The following is a 23,049-nucleotide window of genomic DNA, read 5'->3' on the forward strand; positions in this document are numbered from 1 at the left end:
AGGTCACCATCCATCAGCGCATACATACAGGAGAAAAGCCACATCAGTGCACCACATGTGGAAAGAGTTTCAGGACTAAGACAGAGGTCACCATCCATCAGCGCACACATACAGGAGAAAAGCCACATCAGTGCGCTACATGTGGGAAGACCTTTCAATCAAAATCTCATCTCATGACACACCAAAGGATCCACACTGGAGAAAAGCCATATCAGTGCACCACATGTGGGAAGAGTTTCAAGACTAAGACAGAGGTCACCATCCATCAGCGCACACATACAGGAGAAAAGCCACATCAGTGCACCACATGTGGGAAGAGTTTCAGGACTAAGGCAGACGTCACCAGACATCAGAGCATACATACAGGAGAAAAGCCATATCAGTGCACTTACTGTGGAAAGGCCTTTGGTCGAAAATCTCATCTCCAGACACACCAAAGAATCCACACAGGAGAAAAGCCATGCCATTGTACTACTACATGTGGGAAAAGTTTCAGGACTAAGGCAGATGTTGTCAATCATGAGCACACACATACAGGAGAAAAGCCATATCAGTGTAGTACATGTGGGAAGAGTTTCAGGACTAAGGCAGATGTCGTCAATCATGAGCACACACATACAGGAGAAAAGCCATATCAGTGTAGTACATGTGGGAAGACTTTCAGGACTAAGGCAGAGGTCACCAAACATCAGCGCACACATACAGGAGAAAAGCCATATCAGTGTACTATGTGTGGAAATGCCTTTAGTCGAAAATCTGATCTCGAGAAACACCAGAGGATCCATACTGGGGAAAAGCCATATCATTGCACTGCATGTGGAAAGGCCTTTAGTTGCACATCTAGTCTTAAGGCACACCAAAGAATCCACACAGGAGAAAAGACATGCCAGTGCACTACATGTGGAAAGAGTTTCAAGACTAAATCACATGTCACCATCCATCAGCGCATACATACAGGAGAAAAGCCATATCAGTGCAGTACATGTGGGAAGAGTTTCAGTCAGAGCTCAAATCTCATTCAACATTATCGCATACATACCGGAGAGAAACCATACCAGTGCACTGACTGTGGGAAGAGTTTCAGGACTAAGACAGAGGTCACCATCCATCAGCGCACACATACAGGAGAAAAGCCATATCATTGTACTACATGTGGGAAGAGTTTTACTCGTAGCACAACTCTTAATACCCACACGAAAACGAAACATTAGAAATAATGAATTGACTAAAAGGGTTTACTAATGAATCAGAGCTTAGAGTTTACATAGTTCACATTAATGCAATTAAGAGATGCTCATCATCTGATTTTGAAAGAATATATTTTTGTAGAATTCATCAGAAATTATTGGAAAACATGACTGAGTTTTTTTGTTGTTTAACATTCAACTGAGTCAATGTCAAATCAAAAGATAAATACCTCATGAAGTCAGATATGCCAGATAAATCTATAATACACATCTCAGGTCAAATGCTAACTCTTGCAGCCTTCATCATGGAATTTGCTTTGATAATAATGAGTTTGGAAATGTTATTTTATCATTCTAAATAAATGTCTTCAATATGTACAACACTGCATGATGATCTAAATGGTAAGGTATCTCATAATGTTTTTTGTATATAAATCCACTTCTTATGTAAAATGGCTTTTTCAGTCAAACATTAAAAAAAAAAATACTCACAAACACTAAATTTTGGAACCCCTGAAGTGACATGGAGGGCTAAAAAAGAAAAAAAAGTGAGAAAAACATGTAAAACATTTCTTCTCTTTGACTCACTCCAGTTTTGCTCTGGACATTAGGTCAGCAAAGAAAAATATGAGCAAATTGAATATGCTTCATATCAAGTAAGCCTGTATTCTTTAGGCAATTAATGCCACTGATCCCATTAGTTTTAAGATTTTGTGTATTGACATTGCCAAGCTTGTTCGTTGTTGTAGTCCTACTATCTGCGTTGCACTATCGGTGTTGCATTATCTTTTTAAATAAATGTTCTATGAGTGAAATTGCCGTTGCTCTTAGTTCTTTGGGATTTAAGTTTTCTAAGGTTACAATTCGGCTTCTATATTATTTCTCCCTCCTTTTCCTAAAACAAGGGGTCATTTGTTCAATTCCGTTTCGCCAACCTAGAGATATTGGCCAAAATGTGAAGGCTATCCGCATCTCAGCAAAAAAAGTTTTAAGAAAATCAGCTTTAAAGTTCGAGCTACACAGCGCAGCTTCTAAACTCTTCATTCACGCAGGTGGTAACACTTGTGAGGCATTCGTATAACTTGTAAGGTAGGCTAGCTTATACTAATCGATCAACTTCCAAAGAGGACAAGGACAAAAATAGCCTAGTGCTTAGGCTAATGCATAGTCAAACATTAATGTTTTAGTTTTTAAATAGGCCGCCAACTCCAAAACAAATTTAATCGGACCAATCAAGTGCAATCTCTGTGAGAAATCTGGTCAGCAACAACTGTTTAGGTGGCTGTTTCTTCTTCTAAATCTCTTGGCTAAAATAGAAAATTTTCTCAGAATAATTACGAGTGGACAGCCTATATGTGATGACTTCTTGAAGAGGCCAAAACATGAAGTTATCTAACCAAAAGAAAACAGAAACTGTCCTGTTCTCAAGTAGCCTACAGCAAGTGTCTGAACGAGGAAGAACAACGTCAGCTTTTTATCCAAACTTTAATGCGCAAACTACACATCTAGCCTTCAAAATCATATTTCTAGGTTGTTTTACAGTAAGATATGTAAATGAGTGATAGATACGAGGTTAAGGAATGTGTTCGTGGTGAAATTAGAAAATACATAGTTTACTCATTTCTCTCTGCATTCAAATCGCTATATCTCGATTGGAAATGAATTTCCGCTCATTTCATCGTGGTACGCCCCATATAGGGACTGGAAGTATGGACCTAAACTAGAATAAACATATAGGGACCAGCAGTATCCACCTAACCGACTCAGATTTTGCTCACAAGCCCACATCGCTTTCACCCACTTTTTCTGCCGACTACTGCTCCTAGAGCGTTTGAGCTATCAACGCGGTTCCAACTCTAAAAAGTCAGGCCCGAACCGGTGTAGGTTGCTTCCATTTTTTGTGTGGCTGCCCCTTTTCGTTGCCGTTTTTGCGTTATTCCTGTTTCTCTGTGTTTTTCGCCCCTTTGAAATGAATGGCGGAATGCTCAGGATTTGATTATGACATCACAGCTCTAATTGCTTATGCCAAAGTCCTTTTAGGCAAGTCCCTCTACTCAGCGGCCATATAGCAACGCTTTTTGGGCACTCATCAGACATCCTACTCAGCAGAAATGCTCGTGCACAAGGCTTCACGACACCAATCTTGATCCAGCGGCGAGTTCACAAGACATGATTGGCAAGATATCTTCACAACACACCATATGATTGGCTCAATGTATTCACATCACACCACATGATTGGCTCAATGTATTCACATGTCAACGTTTTGCTGAGGAAGGGGTGGGATATGTGTAGACAACAGCGTTACAAACTAGCCCCATGCATTTCTATGGAGGATTTTTTGAGTGCTGTGTCTCCCCATTAGAAAGTCTCTGCTTAAGCTTGCACCTCGCATCCGATTCAGAATTTGTAACCTGGCGCAGTTCTAAATCATTTTGATTAAATGAGTCATTTTGATTAAATGATTAAATGATAAAGTGGACTTTCCTGAACCAGCTGGACCATGGTGGAGGGAGACTACCCTGGAAATCCAGAGTTCTCGCAAGAGCACAATGGAATTGTCTCTGCGAGACACTCAGGTAATGAGCAATGGTGCACATTACTTTTTCCCCTTGCATCCCGTGGAACCAATGAAATTGTATCTGATATAGGCATGCCAGAGGCTAGCTAAACTATTGACGACAGTGCTGCAATGTTGGAAACATTGATCGTAGTGTTATCCAATTGCGTCGAAGTCCAGAATCATTCAAAGTAAACATTGGTCTAGTGTTATCCAATTGCGTGCAGTGAGATTTTCAAATGCATGCTTGGTGCTGCCCCTCGAGTTGGGCCATTACATTGTTTGTGGCCAGAGCCTTAATCTTTCTAGATTACCAGGGTCTGGATTTGCCAGGATAGAGGGAGACTCTAGGGCTGAGCAAAGTACACACATATGAAATAAATGCCATTTTTTATTTAGTAATGAATACATTCTGCACTCGACATCTGTGACAAGAACCGATCTGACTTGACTTGACCTGAGCATGCGCAGTAGCATGTGTGTGCTCTCCACAGCAACTTTTTATTCCATTGCAACGAACAAAGTAAAAGATAGGCAAAAAAATGGATATCTTTGACGAACAAAGTGGGATGCAATGTGAGCCTTGAATTGGATACCATGCAGGAATTTGATAGGATCATAAAACCGGATCATGAACATGCTTTTTCTGAGAAAAACACATGAAAACATTGGATAGGTTGAGCTATATATATAGTTAATTGTTTTGCTGTCACTTTCTCTGTTTTAATAATGTGACCCAGAAGGATGTAGAACCAATGGATAGCTCTGTGTCTCCTCTTCCATCTGACATGTGTGCCATATCTATCTGATCACGGGTTTGTGAAAAATTCAAACGAGAGTAATGGGTGAACGGTATAGACTGGTAATATGATGCAATTTAATTTAATTTCATGATTTTGTTTTATTTGAATCCACAATCGTACAAGTGCCTAGTTCTTTTGGAAAGCCCCACTTCTGCTCTGTCACATGATGAAGTTTCATCTCACTGCAACAAATAGTTCGGGAACAAATTTACAGAGAAGAATTGGTGTGTTTTTGAATAGTTCCAGAGCAATTTAAAAGAGAGGAATGGGTGTGTTTTTTTGAACAGTTCCAGAGCAATCCAACAGAGAAGAAGAGGTGTGTTTTTTGACACAAGTAGTACAAGTAGTCAAGCACCCAGTGAGCAGCAGCACTCTGTGGAGATCCCACAGCTGTGTGCATTCACCAGGGATGGACATTAAATATGTTGTTCACCTGCCACTGTGGCTTGTGGATTCCAAAATTTACCAGCCACTTAAATATATAAATATATAAATATTTATAATAGTTTTACCAGCCTCTAAAGATAATAGAGTAGATAGACCAAAATTATTGAAACATGATAGAAATGTACTGATTTTTTCCTCTAAACCTACCACCAATGTTGGGCAGAAGTCATAACTGGATTGACCTCCATGCGCAGTAGCAACAGAGCTAAAGATCAAGAGAACAGCATTCATATGCCATAGTGACATAAAAGTGGTGTGGCTCCTTTAAAGCAACACCAAAGAGTTTTTTGTACCTTAAAATAATGTTTCCAAAATCGTTTCAGTAGTTCATCAACTTGTAACAGGGTGAACGGCACTTCTGCATTCGCTTCACAGCCCTCTATCGGCTATAACCGCACTATGTAAGTTTGCCAGATTGGGTAGTGGATCTGTATTTTGATGGAATGAGACATAAGAAACTACAAATTTGACTTGCGTTTGATGTCACAATACATTGTACTTTCATAAATCATGCAACATATTCTACCTTGTCTGTGGACATTGTTATTTGCAAAGCCGGTGCTGTATAAACAAATAGCGTCCGTGCGGCAGAGGGAAAGTTCTTTGGTGTTGCTTTAAAACCCAATCCATTGGTATAAGTTCCAGAGCTATACAACTTGAACTAACTATACTGTGTAGCCTACATCATCTGATTTTAATATGTATAGATATATAGGCTATATTTAACATTTATCTTTTATTTAGCTGGTTATGAAATCATGCATTTACCAATTTTAGCATGCCTTATGTATGCTTAGCTATGAGCTGTATATCCTCTGATTTTAATATTTACAGTTACCTACCATTTATGCACAGCTCAGTTTCAAGAAGCTTTTCAAGCTCCATGTTGACTCTAGGGCTGAGCAAAGTACACACATATGAAATAAATTGCATTTTTTATTTAGTAATGAAAAAAATCTGCACTGGACATCTGTGAAAAGAACCGATCTGACTTGACTTGACCTGAGTATGCGCAGTAGCATGTGCGTGCACTCATGATTCTCCACAGCAACTTTTTATTGCATTGCAATGAACAAAGTAAAGGAAAGGCAAAAAAATGGATATCTTTGACGAACAAAGTGGGATGCAATGTGCAATGTGCACCTTGAATTGGATACCATGCAGGAATTTGATAGGATCTCAAAACCGGATCACGAATATGCTTTTTCAGAGACAAACACATGAAAACGTTGCATGTATGCAATGGGTGAACTCAGAACGGTATAGACTGGAAATATGATGCAATTTCATTTCATTTCATGATTTTATTTTATTTGAATGGATAGGATAGAACTTTATTGTCACATACTGTAGTCACAAGTACCAGTGAAATTGACCATCAACCTGACCATACAAACATACATACAATATGACAAGGGGGTAGACAGGGCAGGAAGACAGGGCATTGAAGAAAAATACAGCATAACATGAGGAGAGGGGAGGAGGAAAAAAAAGGCAACCCCCAGACTATGCTCCTGTGGGGAGTACAGTGTGGGAACAGGAAAAAAAGCACCTCAGCAACATTAGCACATACACTTTACACAACATTACACAACATAAGAGACACACGGCTTGCAACAAGGGGGGTGGAGTGGGGGGATGGAGGGATACCAGTGCAGGCAGGCAGCCATCTGGTCCTGCAGCCATTTGCGGCGCTGGTCACAGACCCGCTTGACAGACTGGGGGGTACAAGCGGCGAAGGCGTGGGATGGGGGGTAGGGGGTGGTGACTGCATGTCTGTATCTGTGTTAGATGTATGTGTAGGCCTGGTGAAGCGCTCCGCCTGGTGCCAAAGTCTTAGTGCCTCAGTCCGCAGGATTGTCAAAGCGATAACACAGCAAGTTGCTATGGAGACAGCCTTGGTCATGTCCCAGACAGAGTCCACAATCAGCAGGTGGGGAAAGGGATGCAAGAGCGTCTCGCTGCAGTGCTCTTCTTCCGGGGGAGTTGTTTTCCAGCAGCGGCCTTGGCCGAGGCCAGTGCTGGTTAAGGGGCGCCAAAAGCAGATAAGATTGTAGTTGTTTGGTCTTGGGACGGGTAGCCGCATTCAATTTGCACGTCTACCCTCTTAGTCCATACTGGTCCAATTGCCTTTGTAAAGCAGTGAGCTTCTCCATGATGTTATCCAACTTAGTATCCAACCTAGCATCCATCTGATCCATCCTGGTATCCATAAAATGCTTGATAGTCCCAGTCTGGGTGACGACGGCTCTGCCCACTGCTTCAATCATAACGGGCAGCCTTACGGGGCTTTGAACAGCTGTCACCGTTTTTAGATTTCCTCGATAAACCAGGGCAATGCCTAATCCAGTCAGCATAAGACCTGTTATCATGGTTCCGAATAGGTAGATATCTTCAATGTCCTCCACAGAAAGAGCCGCCAGGCACACGACCCGCCACTTCTCCCACGCGTCCATCGAGTAGCCAGCTGCGAACGTTCCGGCAGGGCAGTCGGGTTCCCCCGAACCCAAACTTCTCGTCGAGAAGATGGTGTCAATTGCGTTGAGAGACCAGTTGATCAAATCCATGATTTTTTAGTTTGGAGAGCAGTGCAGAGAGAGTCTCTCAAAGTATGAGACGGTAGACTACACGAGACAAAGAAGCACAGCAGGGAAGATAAGGGGAGGGGAGGGAGAGAAAAATGCGACCGCCTTCGTTGAGAGCAAAAGTAAGAATGCGCGATCGTACAAGTGCCTAGTTTTTTTGGAAAGCCCCACATCTGCTCTGTCACATTATAAAGTTTGATCTCACTGCAACGAATAATTCAGCAAATTCACAGTGAAGAATTGGTATGTTTTTGAATAGTTCCAGACCAATTTAAAAGAGAGGAATGGGTGTGTTTTTTGAACAGTTCCAGAGCAATCCAACAGAGAAGAAGAGGTGTGTTTTTTGACACACTTTGCATCAATAGTCTTCTTATTGGTTGAAAAGTAAAAGGCAAAAAACAACATATATACATCAGTGATAGTACAAGTAGTCAAGCACCCAGTGAGCAGCAGCACTCTGTGGAGATCCCAAAGCTGTGTGCATTCCAAAATTTACCAGCCACTTAAATATATAAATATTTTAAATAGTTTTACCAGCCTCTAAAGATAATAGAGTAGATAGACCGAAATCAGAGACGGAAATCAGTATTATTGAAATATGATTGAAATGTACAGATTTTTTCCTCTAAACCTACCACCAATATGGGGCAGTAGTCATAACTGCCTTGACTTTCATGCTCAGTAGCAACAGAGCTAAAGATCAAGAGAACAGCATTCATATGCCATAGTGACCAGTGTTGCGCGGGTTTGGTCACAAGCGGCCCACGGTCGCCCGATATTTTAATCAACCTGACCGCAACTCGGGCCGCGAATATTAATTAGGACAAAATTATACCCGACCCGCTTATTTACAAAATGTGTGCTTTTGGTTATAGCCTGCATGCAGTGTGACAGTAGACCTATTCTGTAAAACAAAGTAATTTATTTGCAAAACTTTATGCAGTAGAACTACACGCAGTAGGCATGCAGGACATATGTTTGCGCAGGAGAGAGAATGAGAATAAGAGCGCAAGCACGCACGCAACCACCAAGGATTAGAACACTAGGATAAGATTTGAAGGCCATGGACATACATCTTTCTTTCGAAAACAGAAATGGTGAGGCAAGGTAGGCAAGAGAGATACATTGCTGGTCAAAACGTTAGCGTAAGAACTGGTTTATAATGCTGAATGAAGCACAAAGCTTTATTAAAGCACATCCACTGTTTAAAGTCACAAACACAATGAACTAAGGCAGCGTTTCTCAAACTGTGGGTCTTCTTGGAGGAAGAGCGCATACGAATCTGCAAGCACGTTCACTAATGAAAATTTCTTGATGAAGCTGGCCTACCTTAGCGATATATTTGGAAAGCTCAATGAGTTAAATCTCAAGTTACAAGGCAAAGACAAGCACCTACCTCACCTAGCAGATAAGATTACTGCATTCACCAAAAATGTGACAGGCGCCTCGATCGCGACAGTATTAATGCCTTTGAGAATCTGAGTGAAATCGCTGAAACTTCTGATTCGGGAGCCACTCTTGTGATCCCATGTATTAAACAGTAGGCCTACATCACATCCCTGCAAAGTTTATTTCAAAAATATTTCCCAACCAGCAGTGCTCAGTATGACTGGATTATGGATCCATTTAATACAGCATGTTGGTAGGCTATTGAATATATTGTACAATGCTGTAAAATATTGGCCTGTGCTTGCTAATATGTTGCTGGAAAACAGAAATATGTGTGTTTAATTTACAGTGGCACATTATGTATTTATTATGACCGCCGCGAATCTGAATATAGGTTTAGTCAGATTTTTATGTATTTTTTTTTTTTTCTTTTTCGCATGCCCAAATTTCCGTCAATGATTCCCGGGACACTGAAAGACCGGGGTACACGAAACTTGGTGGGCATGTAACCCCACATGGATAGCATGGAACCAACGTTTTTTGTTTTGATCTGTAGCCCCCCCGCTGGACTGGACCCCCCGAAAGGAGGGTAGGGCAGACACAGTTTTCTGTGAATATCTCGAAAACCGTAGGGTTTAGGAGGACCATTTTTTTTTTGTATGTTGATCTCAAGGGGCCATGTCAACCCATTCCATAACCACTTATTTCATGTATAGCGCCACCTAGTTAAACACAAAAAAGTAAAAATGAGGTGTTGTAATTGAAGGTATCTGTGACCTAACATAGTCAAAACTGCACGAAATTGGAAGTGTAGGATCATTATGACACCCTCTGTATGCACGCCAAGTTTTGTGGAATTCCGTTCATGGGGGGCCACACAATAAATTAATTTATGTTACTATACACCAACTGGCCTGTAGGTGGCCGGAGACAGTTTTCTGTGAATATCTCGAGAACTGTAGGGCCTAGGAGGTCCACCTTTTTTATGTATGTTGGTCTTAAGGGGGCATGTCAACCCATCCCATTACCACTTATTTCATGTATAGCGCCACCTAGTTAAAAATTAAGTTAGGTGTTTTCATCACAATATCTCTGGCTGACAAGGTCAAAACTGCACAAAATTAAAAGTGTAGGATCATTATGACACCCTCCGAATGCATGCCAAGTTTTGTGTACTTTCGTTCACGGGGGGCCTAATATTTATGTGTACATTTAGTGACGTACACCAACAAGGATTCCCGGGACACTGAAAGACCGGGGTACACAAAACTTGGTGGGCATGTACCCCCACATGGATAGCATGGAACCGTCATTCTTCGTTTTGTTCTGTAGCCCCCCGCTGGACTGGACCCCCCGAAAGGAGGGTAGGGCAGACACAGTTCTCTGTGAATATCTTGAGAACTGTAGGGCCTATGACCAATTTTTTCCGTATGTTTGCCTCCAGGGGTCATGTTAACCCATTCCATGTGCACACATGTGCATAAACAGATACACACGCACACACATACATTTACAGTAATCATACGTATGACACATACTCACACAGTAGACATATGTACGCATGCATGCACATGCACAAACACACATACGCAGGCAAACACACAAGCACGCACATACACACACACACACACACCCACACACATAAACATAAATTTGTACATGCACACATGCACACAATTCAAGAATTTTTCCCGTCATCTACTCCCTGAATTTTTGGTCATTGATACCCGGGACACCGAACCACCGGGGTACATGAAATTTGGTGAGTATGTAGCCCCACTAGACTTTTACGGAAAAATTTCATTTCGTCCCACCACCCCCCCCCCCCCCCCCCGTGAAAATGCAATATTATTCTGCTTTAATCGCCCCTATCTTCAGTTAAGATGTTCAGAACTGCACCAAATTTTATGTGTATGATTGACCTGGCATTCTCTGGGGGTATGCCAAGTTTCGTAGAATTTCATCCATGGGGGGGTCTAAAAAAATTAGGTTATGTGTACATTTAGTGACTGTACACTCATTGGCCTGTAAATGGCGGTGCACACATATACACATGCACACACACAGGCACCCACATACTATCGGTATTAGAACGGCCGATACATAATTACAAATTCAGTAGGATTAAAAGAAAGCCAAAATAAATATTCATCATCATCATCATGGCTGCATTTTCAGTATTGGCGAGAAGTAGTCGTTTGTCCACTAGATGGCGCATCGTTGCAGTGAGACGTACTTTTCTTGGAAGTTAAAAGTGGGTTAGAAAAAACAATGGACGCTTCCTACAAGGACTGTAATTTACCGCAGCGAACATCTAATAAGGATAGGACGATGTTCACATGAAGTGTAATTCCCATTTCTTCTTGAAGCCGAAATAAATCTGAGGATGTTTATCGGACATGCTTGGTTTTTACTGCAGGTACGTTAATCTTGTAATATCAATAAGGACCTAGGTAATGTTACCGTTAGCGTTGGTTGAGTGATGGAGACATTTGATTGATTGCATTTGTAGAAAACTATAAATGCGGTTATACCAAGCAAATGTATAGCAGCACTGTTTGTATCTTTCGACTGTCATTTATTGCACGTGCTACAAAATCATTCTGTGCAATGGAAGATTTACCAACGTTACACCGGTCTGATACAGTTTTGCCTATACATTCGAGACTGAGACGCCTGTTTATTTTGTTTTAAGTGCGTGCAGGGTGTGAGAGGGGAATCGATGTGCTTTGATTACAGCTTGGTAGTTGTAGTCTGTGAAATTAAAAAGCACGTGTGTGTGAAGTATCCAAACAATGACACCTTCATTTCATTATGGCTGCTTTAGCAAAACACCTTAAGCTACTGTGTAGTGGGTCCCATGTAGAAGTGGCTACTTCATTCGCGCTTTCCTTGACTCATGGAGCTGCGTGAATGTTATTACAACTTTTCGCCACGATATGACAGTTTAAGTCCGCTTGATACTGTAAGGCGTAAGCCATTGGTTTCCAAAGGAGATTTTATTTGTGTCGCCAGCATAGCCTATTGACAATTTATGTTGTAAATAGGCCTACCTTATAATCCTACCTGTAGCTTAGGGAAGCTGTAAGAAGACGCTCATAAATGATATATATAGCCTCGGAAACATAGAGACGTCGAGCTATATCCTCACTTGAAGGAGCTTGTGTGGACAAATAGGGTGAAGAGTTAAATGGCAATGATATTATTATATACTCGTTAATCTGACTCCATTTGATTAATAATTTGTATCACCAATCAATTACCAAGTAACTAGTTTATCAGCTATGGAGGAGAATGGCATGGCACACTACGATAATTGAAGATATACTATTGGTAGGCAAATGAACAATTTAATAGGCATTAAGTCTTAAAGGTAAATGTAACCCATATCACTTCAGTTGAATGTACAAGTAAACTCACATAGTCTACTGTAACAAAGTAGCAAATGATAACAAAGGAAACTTAACCAATTCACAGAGGTAAACTTGACAAGTTAAAGATAACAGATACACCAGATAAAACAATACAAACCCAGAGATGGAGAAAGGGGGAGAGAGAAAGAGAGAGAGAGAGAGAAAGACAAAGGGAGACAGAGAGAGAGAGGAAGAGAGAGAGAGACCCAGAGAAGAGGTCCAAGGTGGAAAAGAGAAGATGGGAAAAGAAGCCCCAAGATGGGACAGAAGACAGAAGAAGAGAACCCCAAGATCGGAGAGAAGACAGAAGACAAGAAGACAGAAGCACCCTGGAGGACCAGAGCCTCCACTTTTATCATTCACTTGGGCCACCCCCGACTCATCAGAGCCTTTGTTGTCTGAGGTGGATGGGTGTGGCCCAGGTGGATATCATAACTTTATGCTGCAGTTTAATTCTTAATCTACAACTATGCACAGATACATTCAATTGTATCAAAACCATAATCAGACTGTTGCCCACATTACAAGTATTAATTCAAGACCAAACATGAATGTATTATTCACAACACATATTTACAGAGCAATACTGTATGATAATGAGGTTGGCCTATCTCACCAGAAGACATCAAGTAGGCCCAGGACTGAGTTATCTCTCAGTAGAGGGACCAGAACAAGGAGCAAATGGTCACTTTATGCATGAGCGGGTGTTGGGGATCTTTGGCCATGGCCAGCTAAGACAATACAGATCAAACACAGGCATCCACACATGTAAATTGACTGCAAAAGGCATTCTTGAGAAATGCATAAGGTTTGGGCAAAAGACGGGCCTTACAAAGCTAACAGCTTTCTATTAGGATCTAGTTTGTTAGTTACCGTTTTGTCATAACTCCCTGATGCATTTTTGCATTTAGAATAGCCAGAGCGTGTATATCTCAATCGGAAAATTAAACAATATCGGGTGCCTATGGGCTAGGCTTGGTGAACCCAGCCTGATCTGCCCGCTATTTATTTTTTGATTTCTTAAAAGATTGAGCTTGGTCTGATGAAAGCCAGACTAGCCATGGACCTCAGTTAAACAATGCAAGGGAACATGAATCAGCCTATATTTGCACGAACAATAACGGACAAAAGCTCTTCAACTTTGGCCCGTTAAAATGTGTATGAACAGTCTAGCGACGCATTTCATCAAGGCCCATTTGGACATGTCAGTTATTTGCACCACTGGTTAGATGTAAAACAGCATTTCGTTTCAGACTAGGCTACTGTTACTTAATTTGTGCATTAACAATAACGTTTCAGACTACTGTTACTTAATTTGTGCATTGACAATAAAGTATTACATGAACTAAAGATGACTAAAATCTTATGTAGAAGAAGAAACATTCACAAAAAATCCATCCATCCAAAAATGACCTTTGTTTTTGATAGCTGTTGAAAACGGCATGGAACTGACAGAGATGTTTTTGTTTATAAATACATAAAAAATAGATAAATAAATAAATAACATTATGCTGATACCTTTTGCTTTTCCCAAATACAATGTAGCCTACAGGTGTAAGTGACCTTTCATCAATCCAGTTGCAATGGATGAACTGTGATGAACTGCCCTACTTGTGACTGTTTAGAGATTTTAAAGGTTTTATAACAATGCTACATCTTCTTTGGCTATTCTACAATCTATTCACCTTTTCAGCACCAGTAGGCTACTTTCTGTGCAGCCGCACACACACACTCAGGCATGCCAAACAAGCATACACAAAAGTTTCAAGAGTGGGGGATGGAGACAAATTGAAGTGTGCTTTATTTTCGCGGAACGGATGTACAGGACTGAGCGGCGGTCATATTTTGTACCGCTATCCGGTACATCTAGTTTATATTATATCTGCAGCACCAGCTGATTTTAACTCTGCTGAAGAGGACATCTTTAGAACTTGTCGTTATTTCAATAAATTTGACAATTCTAAGCTTGATGCACTTTCTTAGAGCGATGATGGACAGGTGGGATTTCCAATCAGAGACACCTGTTTTCCATTGGCCTTTGCTCGATTGATGCCCCCACCAAGATGGCGGCGCTATTGACGTACGCTCTGGAGCCCAATGCGGTATCTAGCTTTCTAAAATCAATGCTTGTGGTGTCTGAAAGAATGTCTTTGGGTCCTCATTCCTGGCACTCGCTGCACATGCTGTAGACATTCTCACTACATCTCTCAAGTTAGTGGCCGCTGCATCAGCCCTCCTCCGTTCACCTGGCTAAAGTTCACCTGATGAGGATGGGGGGGCTCCAATCACCACAAAGTGACGGCGTTCCAGCTCCTCTTTCAATAAGATGAACATGGTATTTTAAGTGGTTGATTAAACTATCTTTATGAAACTAAAGTCACAGAAATGGATAAAAACAACACACATGCTTACTAGGGCTGTCAAAATAACTGATTAATTTTGATTAATTAATTTGAGAAAAAATAAATGATTAAAAAAATTAACGCAGATTAATCGATTCTGTATAACCTTTGACACAAATGAAGGAGAGAGAAGAACATTTGCTGCCTAGATCATTGATTGGAACATTTACTTTTCAAAAACGGCTTGATGGTGTTGATAAAAATAAAGTGTTGTCAAAAAAAGTAAAGTGTGTCCTCTGCAATGTATGTGATAAAAGAAACTTCTTCCCGAAGCACTTTTGAATTCATTTCCTCAGCATATTAGGTCATATATATCATATTATATCATAGATTATTATGGCCATTATTAAAATAATAATAAAAGAGTTTTTGAACTTTAATGTCACTAATGCTGATCTTTCAATGATTCATTTGAATTTAAATATTTTAAATACTTTCACAGCAAAAATCATATATGCGATTAATTTAGATTAATTAATCACAGAGTATGTAATTAATTAGATTTTTTTTTTTAATCGATTGACAGCCCTAATGTTTACATAACTGAATAAGGGAATAATAGTTTGTCATGCCATTCAAAACACCTTATAAATGTAACATATCAGAGTAAACAAGAAGTAATTGAAACATTGAAAAGTTCAGCCACCAACCTTTTGACTGGATCAGCATCATGAAAATTTTCACGAAGGACTTCATAACTAAAATGAATGCCATTCTCCAGGACTTCCATAGCGTCCTGTTTTGCATGTTCCACCGCTGTCATAATGGCAAATTCGGTACCATTCATCATGAAGACCCTGCGCAGATGCCTTGACAGGGATTTCTGGGTTTTCATGCACACAGGGCACAGCAGATAGTCTCTGTTTGCAGGTTTCCTGGAACAGGAAAACAAGGCATTGAGTATAATGTCCTACACTCTGAACATTACAAAAGCATAATCATATGCTCTTGTAGGGGCAGCCGTGGCCTACTGGTTAGCACACACACTCAGCACACAGTGAACACACAGTGAGATGAAGCACACACTAATCCCGGCGCAGTGAGCTGCCTGCTACAACAGCGGCGTTCGGGGAGCAGTGAGGGGTTAGGTGCCTTGCTCAAGGGCACTTCAGCTGTTCCTACTAGTCGGGGTTCGTACCGGCAACACTCCAGTTACAAGTCCAATGCGCTAACCAGTAGCCCACGGCTTCCCTCCACTTGGTAGCCATCTCGTATTTTGGGCAGCTATCGAGCAGTTATATTTTGCAGAAAAGTACTCGTGCAAGGCTCAATTACGACTCTAGCTGAAGGGTCGCAAAACCAGCCAGTTCTACCAGGGGCCAGAATGAGATCATAGAACACATAGAACACAGAACCACAGTCATGCTGGACCAGAAGAATGAGATAATAGAACACTGTACCACAGAATGAGATCCGAGAACACTGAACAACATCATGTTGGACCAGAAGAATGAGATCCGAGAACACTGAACAACATCATATTGGACCAGAAGAATGAATTGGACCTTGTGTGGCCAAGACACCTGTGGCTGCCTTCCATGATCTGTTTAAGATGCATGTTGTCTTTGCTGTGTCTTTTGATGAGGCCTTTATTAACATCTACATATTCATCTGAACAACAGTATATGACATTGATGTATCCATTACCAAGGACAGTCCAAGATCAAGAAAAGAATAGCATCAAAGTTTGAAAATGTTCTACAGAAGACACCAAAGAGCTTTAATTAAAATGTATGATAATTACGCTCTTTGTATCCTGTATTTATTGTTTATTTTTTATTTATGCTATTGTTGCAAATAAATGTCTTGAACATGTACAAAGCAACGCTGCATTGCTCAATGAAGGAATACACATGCTTGTACAAATTTTAATATATATATATATATATATATATATATTAGGGATCGACCGATATGTTTTTTTCAGGGCAGATACCGATATCAATTATTACCAAAACAGGAGGCCGATAACCGATATGTAAAACCAATATGTCAGTTGTCAAAAAAGGGGGTAGATAGTAAAGGCTATATGCTGCAAAAAATTAATTCAAAATAATTTAATTATGCAAACTTCTATGCAAACTTCTTTTCATACACAATTGTCTATCAACTTGCATCACTTTGCAAGTGTAAATCCTGTGTATCATGTTAATCCAAAAGCTGAGTGATAGCAATTATTTTCATAGAGTAGGCCTGCACAATGGGCTATGTGCTTGTTAAGGGACCTGTCACAAAGAGGATGCTTTGCCATCGTGTGTGTGAGTGCACGAGAGGGAGAGGAAGAGGTTCATGCGTGATGGCAAGTGTTACGGTTGAATAGTTTAACAAAACAGTCTTAAAATAGTTCTTAGGCTATTTAAGCATGCAATTTGTGTCCATATGTAGGCTAGGCTATAAGCGACACTTTTGAGAGCTTAAAAGGCACGTTAATAGCCAGCTCAGGACACGATTTTGTTCAGGTCGGATTAAATTACGGTTGGCCCTGGGTGCATGTAGTCTTTTCTGACAGTCCGTTTCAAAAAGGAGCAATTAACTTTTTGACGTTCGCTATCGCATAATTTAGGACTTCTCTGTACTATGTCCGCCGAGGTGTCCCGTTATTCACAATTAACGAACAAGGCGGAGGCAGAGAACTCCCGACGCGCAGCACCCGAGTTTGTGGGATAGCTAGTAAACAGCATCAGTAACGTGCATCAATCGGGAATTCGCTAAATGAAGGAAGTGGGTGCTTTACTTATTGATCCGGATCAAAGAGACAATAGCTTACAAAGTGGTGTTTTTGTAACTTCAGTGTAGATGATTGTGATTCACTGCAACTTCAGCAATGTAGGCTACCTTACCTTCGAAAAATAGCTCCGTAGGCTACAGCTGAAGCCCAGTCTGCCTCAGTGAGAATCCTAAACTTTGTCTGTGTTCAGTCTTCGATCCTGATTGGCTGCATTCGTGCTAACTAACAAATCAGACGGTGTAGTGGGCGGGACAATGCTCTTGACCACAGAGTAGCAAATTCAGGGAGTGAGAGACGCTTTACAGACAAAGTAGTGCGTTTCATTCTTTATCCATTTCAATATTGGCTTATCGGTGGAAAAAATGACCGATACCAATTATTATAAAAATGCTAAATATCGGCCCTAATAATCGGCCAGGCCGATAATTGGTCGACCCCTATATATATATATATATATATATATGTGTGTGTGTGTGTGTGCGTGTTTAATGACTATATATAAATATACATATATTGGCTTGTTCAGATGAACATTTTAAAAAACGGTTGCTATGCAAATGACCTGAAGTATAACCGTAATTTGATTTGCTTGATTGGCCGGTCCCGTCGGTCGGTGCAGCACAGTTGAACTTCTCAACGCGAGCAACGGGAGAAACGCAACACAACGGACCCACAATTCAGTTCGGCAACGGATGACTTGAGCCCGTGTAAAGTGAATGGGATGCGTGTCCGGCACTGCAACACACGCAACTGTGTGTAGGAGCCGTAAGTAAGTAAGTATGTTTTTTACCCCACCCCACTTCCATTCGATCATGTCATGTCACACCTTCAACATTCTCCAGCTTAACCTCCTTTAGGACAGGTTGAGGTGTTGCCATTCCCTCCTGAGGACCATTGAATGTGTCAACAGTGACATTTTATTATGGAATCCAATCCCCTGACTAGTTTGTATTCTTAAACATCTTGAAGTCAATTGATTTTATTTGAATCTAGTTATCTAATCGATAGGACACAGGTGGCCTTATGTCAACATAATTGTGTGGTATATGTTTCCTGACCTCATATGTTTACAGGTGGGCACTGGGATGCTCTTAACTCTTACAAAAGTAATGATCTGTCTTTGTTTGTTACCCCTCCCCATACCCTCCCATGTTTCATTTCACCCCCCCCCCCCACAACCACCTACCCTCCTTTGTGGAGTATTAATTACCCCACCTACCCTCCTTTGTGGAGTGTTCATCACCCCACCTACCCTCCTTTGTGGAGTATTAATTACCCCACCTACCCTCCTTTGTGGAGTGTTCATCACCCCACCTACCCTCCTTTGTGGAGTGTTAATTACCCCACCTACCCTCCTTTGTGGAGTGTTCATCACCCCACCTACCCTCCTTTGTGGAGTATTAATTACCCCACCTACCCTCCTTTGTGGAGTATTAATTACCCCACCTACCCTCCTTTGTGGAGTGTTCATCACCCCCACCTACCGTCCTTTGTGGAGTGTCTGCAAGTGCATCCATGGCCACGCCCATTTGACACCCTATCATTCTAGTTTGCATCATAAAGGCTCCTGTCACTGATTGGTTAGTCAGACTAGTGAGTCAGAGAGAAGAGGCATTAGATAAACACCACCTAGTGCAGTCAGTTGTCTGAAGTCACCTGTTCCAAGGTAGGCACTGGGATACTCTGAGAACATACACAATATCTTTCTTCAACTGACAAAACAACTATTGTATTTATTTGTCTGCACTTGTTTGTTTAATCGTTCAATTGTAATTGTAAATTACAAATACAATTCAGATGTAATGTTTGACTGAATTTGTTTCACAGCACAGAACTGGAGTCTACAATGTCTGGATTTAATGATCCAACACTGCAACCAATGCCAGCAAAGGAGATAAAGCAAGAAGAGTTTGATGATTTCCTTCAAGAGTATCTGTTTGCAGTTCAGAAAGAAAAAGAAAACCCTGGACTGGATCATGACTTCAAGACTGAAACCCACACATCAGCAATGTTTAACTGCAAAGAAGAAAAGTCTCCACAGATGGAAAGTAAACAGGAGGAATCGGATTTAAGAGAGCATGGTCAGAAAGACTCTTCTACTGGTAAGTTACTAATAAGTGTTCTATCTCCTGTATGAAATGCACTATAAAAATACAGTTGACATGACTTGTGGAAAGTTTGAAGTAAAACAAACATGTATTACCTTTATGTTAATTAGGAGAGTTTCAAAATGTTTTACTTGTCCTTTTCTTGCAAATGAACAAGAAATCAACTCAGATGAGATGAGACATACTGGGGAAAAGCCGTACCAGTGCACTGACTGTGGAAAGGCCTTTAATCGAAAATCTCATCTCAAGAAACACCAGAGGATCCATGCTGGGGAAAAACCATACCAGTGCACTGACTGTGGAAAGGCTGTCAGTGACATAACTGCTCTCAAGAGACATCAGATGATCCATACTGGGGAAAAACCATATCAGTGCACCACATGTGGGAAGAGTTTCAAGACCAAGACAGACGTCACCGTCCATCAGCGCACTCATACAGGAGAAAAGCCATATCAGTGCACTACATGTGGGAGGAGTTTCAGTCATAGCTCAAATCTCCTTAAACATCAGCTCACACATACCGGAGAAAAACCACACCATTGCACTGACTGTGGGAAGAGTTTCAGGACTAAAGCAGACGTCACCGTCCATCAGCGCACTCATACAGGAGAAAAGCCATATCAGTGCACTACATGTGGGAGGAGTTTCAGTCGTAGCTCAAATCTCCTTAAACATCAGCTCACACATACCGGAGAAAAACCACACCATTGCACTGACTGTGGGAAGAGTTTCAGGACTAAAGCAGTGGTCACCATCCATCAGCGCACACATACAGGAGAAAAGCCATATCAGTGCACTACATGTGGGAAGAGTTTCAGGACTAATTCAGATTGTACCAAACATCAGCGCACACATACAGGAGAAAAGCCATATCAGTGCACTACATGTGGGAGGAGTTTCAGTCGTAGCTCAAATCTCCTTAAACATCAGCTCACACATACCGGAGAAAAACCACACCATTGCACTGACTGTGGGAAGAGTTTCAGGACTAAAGCAGAGGTCACCATCCACCAGCGCACACATACAGGAGAAAAGCCATATCAGTGCACTACATGTGGGAGGAGTTTCAGTCGTAGCTCAAATCTCCTTAAACATCAGCGCACACATACAGGAGAAAAGCCATATCAGTGCACCACATGTGGGAAGAGTTTCAGGACCAAGACAGACGTCACCGTCCATCAGCGCACTCATACAGGAGAAAAGCCATATCAGTGCACTACATGTGGGAGGAGTTTCAGTCGTAGCTCAACTCTCCTTAAACATCAGCTCACACATACCGGAGAAAAACCACACCATTGCACTGACTGTGTGAAGAGTTTCAGGACTAAAGCAGAGGTCACCATCCATCAGCGCACACATACAGGAGAAAAGCCGTACCAGTGCACTGACTGTCGAAAGGCCTTTGGTTGAAAATTTCGTCTCCAGACACACCAGAGGATCCACACAGGAGAAAAGCCATATCAGTGCACCACATGTGGAAAGAGTTTTACTCATAGCACAACTCTTAATACCCATCAGAAAGTGAAACATTAGAAATAATGAATTGACTAAAAGGGTTTACTAATGAATCAGAGCTTAAGAGTTTACATAGTTTGCTAGAGATGCTCATCATCTGATTTTGAAAGAATATATTTTTTTAGAATTCATCAGAAATGATTGGAAAACATGACTGAGTTTTTTTGTTGTTTAACATTCAACTGAGTCAATGTCAAATCAAAAGATAAATACCTCATAAAGTCAGATATGCCAGATAAATCTATAATACACATCTCAGGTCAAATGCTAAAACTCTTGCCGCCTTCATCATGGAATTTGCTTTGATAATAATGAGTTTGGAAATGTTATTTTATCATTCTAAATAAATGTCTTGAATACGTACAACACTGCATGATTATCTTAATTGCAAGGTATCTCATAATGTTTTTTTATATATAAATATAAAACGTTAGTCTAACTAATATATATGTCCCAAAACTACGCCCTGTTCCCTGTTCACCCTTGATTTTGTTTCAGTCATACTGAGAAAACGTCTTCCACCATATAAAGTTTTGGCTGTCTATGAATAATACATTTAATTAGTGGGTTTGATCCAGCAAGCATACATCGCGTTCACCCACTTTTTCTGCCGACTACTGCTCCTAGAGCGTTTGAGCTATCAACGCGGTTCCAACTCTAAAAAGTCAGGCCCGAACCGGTGTAGGTTGCTTCCATTTTTTGTGTGGCTGCCCCTTTTCGTTGCCGTTTTTGCGTTATTCCTGTTTCTCTGTGTTTTTCGCCCCTTTGAAATGAATGGCGGAATGCTCAGGATTTGATTATGACATCACAGCTCTATTTGCTTAAGCTTGCACCTGGCAGAGTTCTAATCCATCTGGCAGCTGCCTTATAGGAGCTGGGCTGGGCTGTCTCTCTGTGAAGGTGTGTGCATGTAACTTTTTGACCCATATGTCCGATTTTCAAAAATAAGCTACTGTTGGAATCCTCGAATGAAGCCCAGTTCAATGCTTTGCCAGCACCAGTTGTAAAGGTCATTCCCAATGTCCCATATTTTTTTAAAGCCAATCCATGTTAATACATGTAATATATATATGTATATATATATATATATATATAAAATGAGATATCTGGCAATCCATGAAGCTCAGTTCAATGCCTGGTCAGTACCATTTAACCCCAACCATGTATACTGATGTATAGATCATAGCATTTAGAATTTTCATTCACTCAGACTTCATATACTTCTAATCAACACCAGTGTCAAAAGTCAAGTCAATGCATATACAAGTCAGATCAGTCAACATAATCCTGCAAGAAGCATTTTTACTATGTCAATATCCAGGCACAATCTGTGGAGCCTACGGACATAGTTAATCAGAATCAGATTGTGTATATTATTTATAGCCAACATAACTATGAGACTTAAAGCGATGGTTTGTAAATTTTCCTCATGATTATCGTCACATTGTCATGATAGGAGATTAGAATTAAACTATTACAAACTACACAAGTATGAAAATGTATAATATATATTATATTTACGTAAAATAAATGTGGTGTTGCAATGCATTCTGGTTCATTTGTGGTGTTGTCAATGCAATGTTACGTTCTTGCGTGAAATGCGTTATCCATGATGATGGCATGATGATGACACAAACTCAAAAGACAGTATATCTGTAATGGTTTGTGGCTTTATATTTTCTAATGCCTAGCAAGACATGAACTTTTAATTCAAAAAGTCAAGTTTTGTAACCAAAAAAATACATCTGAAGTCATGTATCTTTCGAGATATCTGGCATGTTAGCCTTCCTATCAACTTGCATCACTTTGCAAGTGTAAATCCTGTGTGTTAACTGTTTGTTAACTGTGAAATATAATTTGTTGTATTTACTATGAAATCACCTAGGAACTTTTATTGTGTAGAAAACACCTA

At 40.7% G+C, this 23,049-nt stretch overlaps 2 protein-coding genes and 1 long non-coding RNA gene across 12 annotated transcripts in view; 1 reads left to right on the forward strand and 2 right to left on the reverse strand.

Annotated features, from left to right (window-relative positions):
- LOC121718788 (NACHT, LRR and PYD domains-containing protein 3-like) overlaps positions 1-23,049 on the reverse strand; it is a 1,510,793-nt gene that overhangs the window by 819,741 nt on the left and 668,003 nt on the right. The window lies entirely within an intron of this gene.
- The window catches only part of LOC121719082, a 530,903-nt gene that overhangs the window by 429,988 nt on the left and 77,866 nt on the right, over positions 1-23,049 (forward strand). The window lies entirely within an intron of this gene.
- LOC121718817 (zinc finger protein 436-like) overlaps positions 15,437-23,049 on the reverse strand; it is a 58,191-nt gene continuing 50,578 nt past the window's right edge. Inside the window, exon 5 of the mRNA XM_042104097.1 lies at positions 15,437-15,661. Coding sequence (XP_041960031.1) covers positions 15,618-15,661 — 44 coding nt within the window. The 3' untranslated portion in view covers positions 15,437-15,617. The remainder of the gene's footprint in view (positions 15,662-23,049) is intronic.

Source organism: Alosa sapidissima, chromosome 9 (genome assembly GCF_018492685.1).
Source record: "Alosa sapidissima isolate fAloSap1 chromosome 9, fAloSap1.pri, whole genome shotgun sequence".
NCBI lineage: Eukaryota > Metazoa > Chordata > Actinopteri > Clupeiformes > Clupeidae > Alosa > Alosa sapidissima.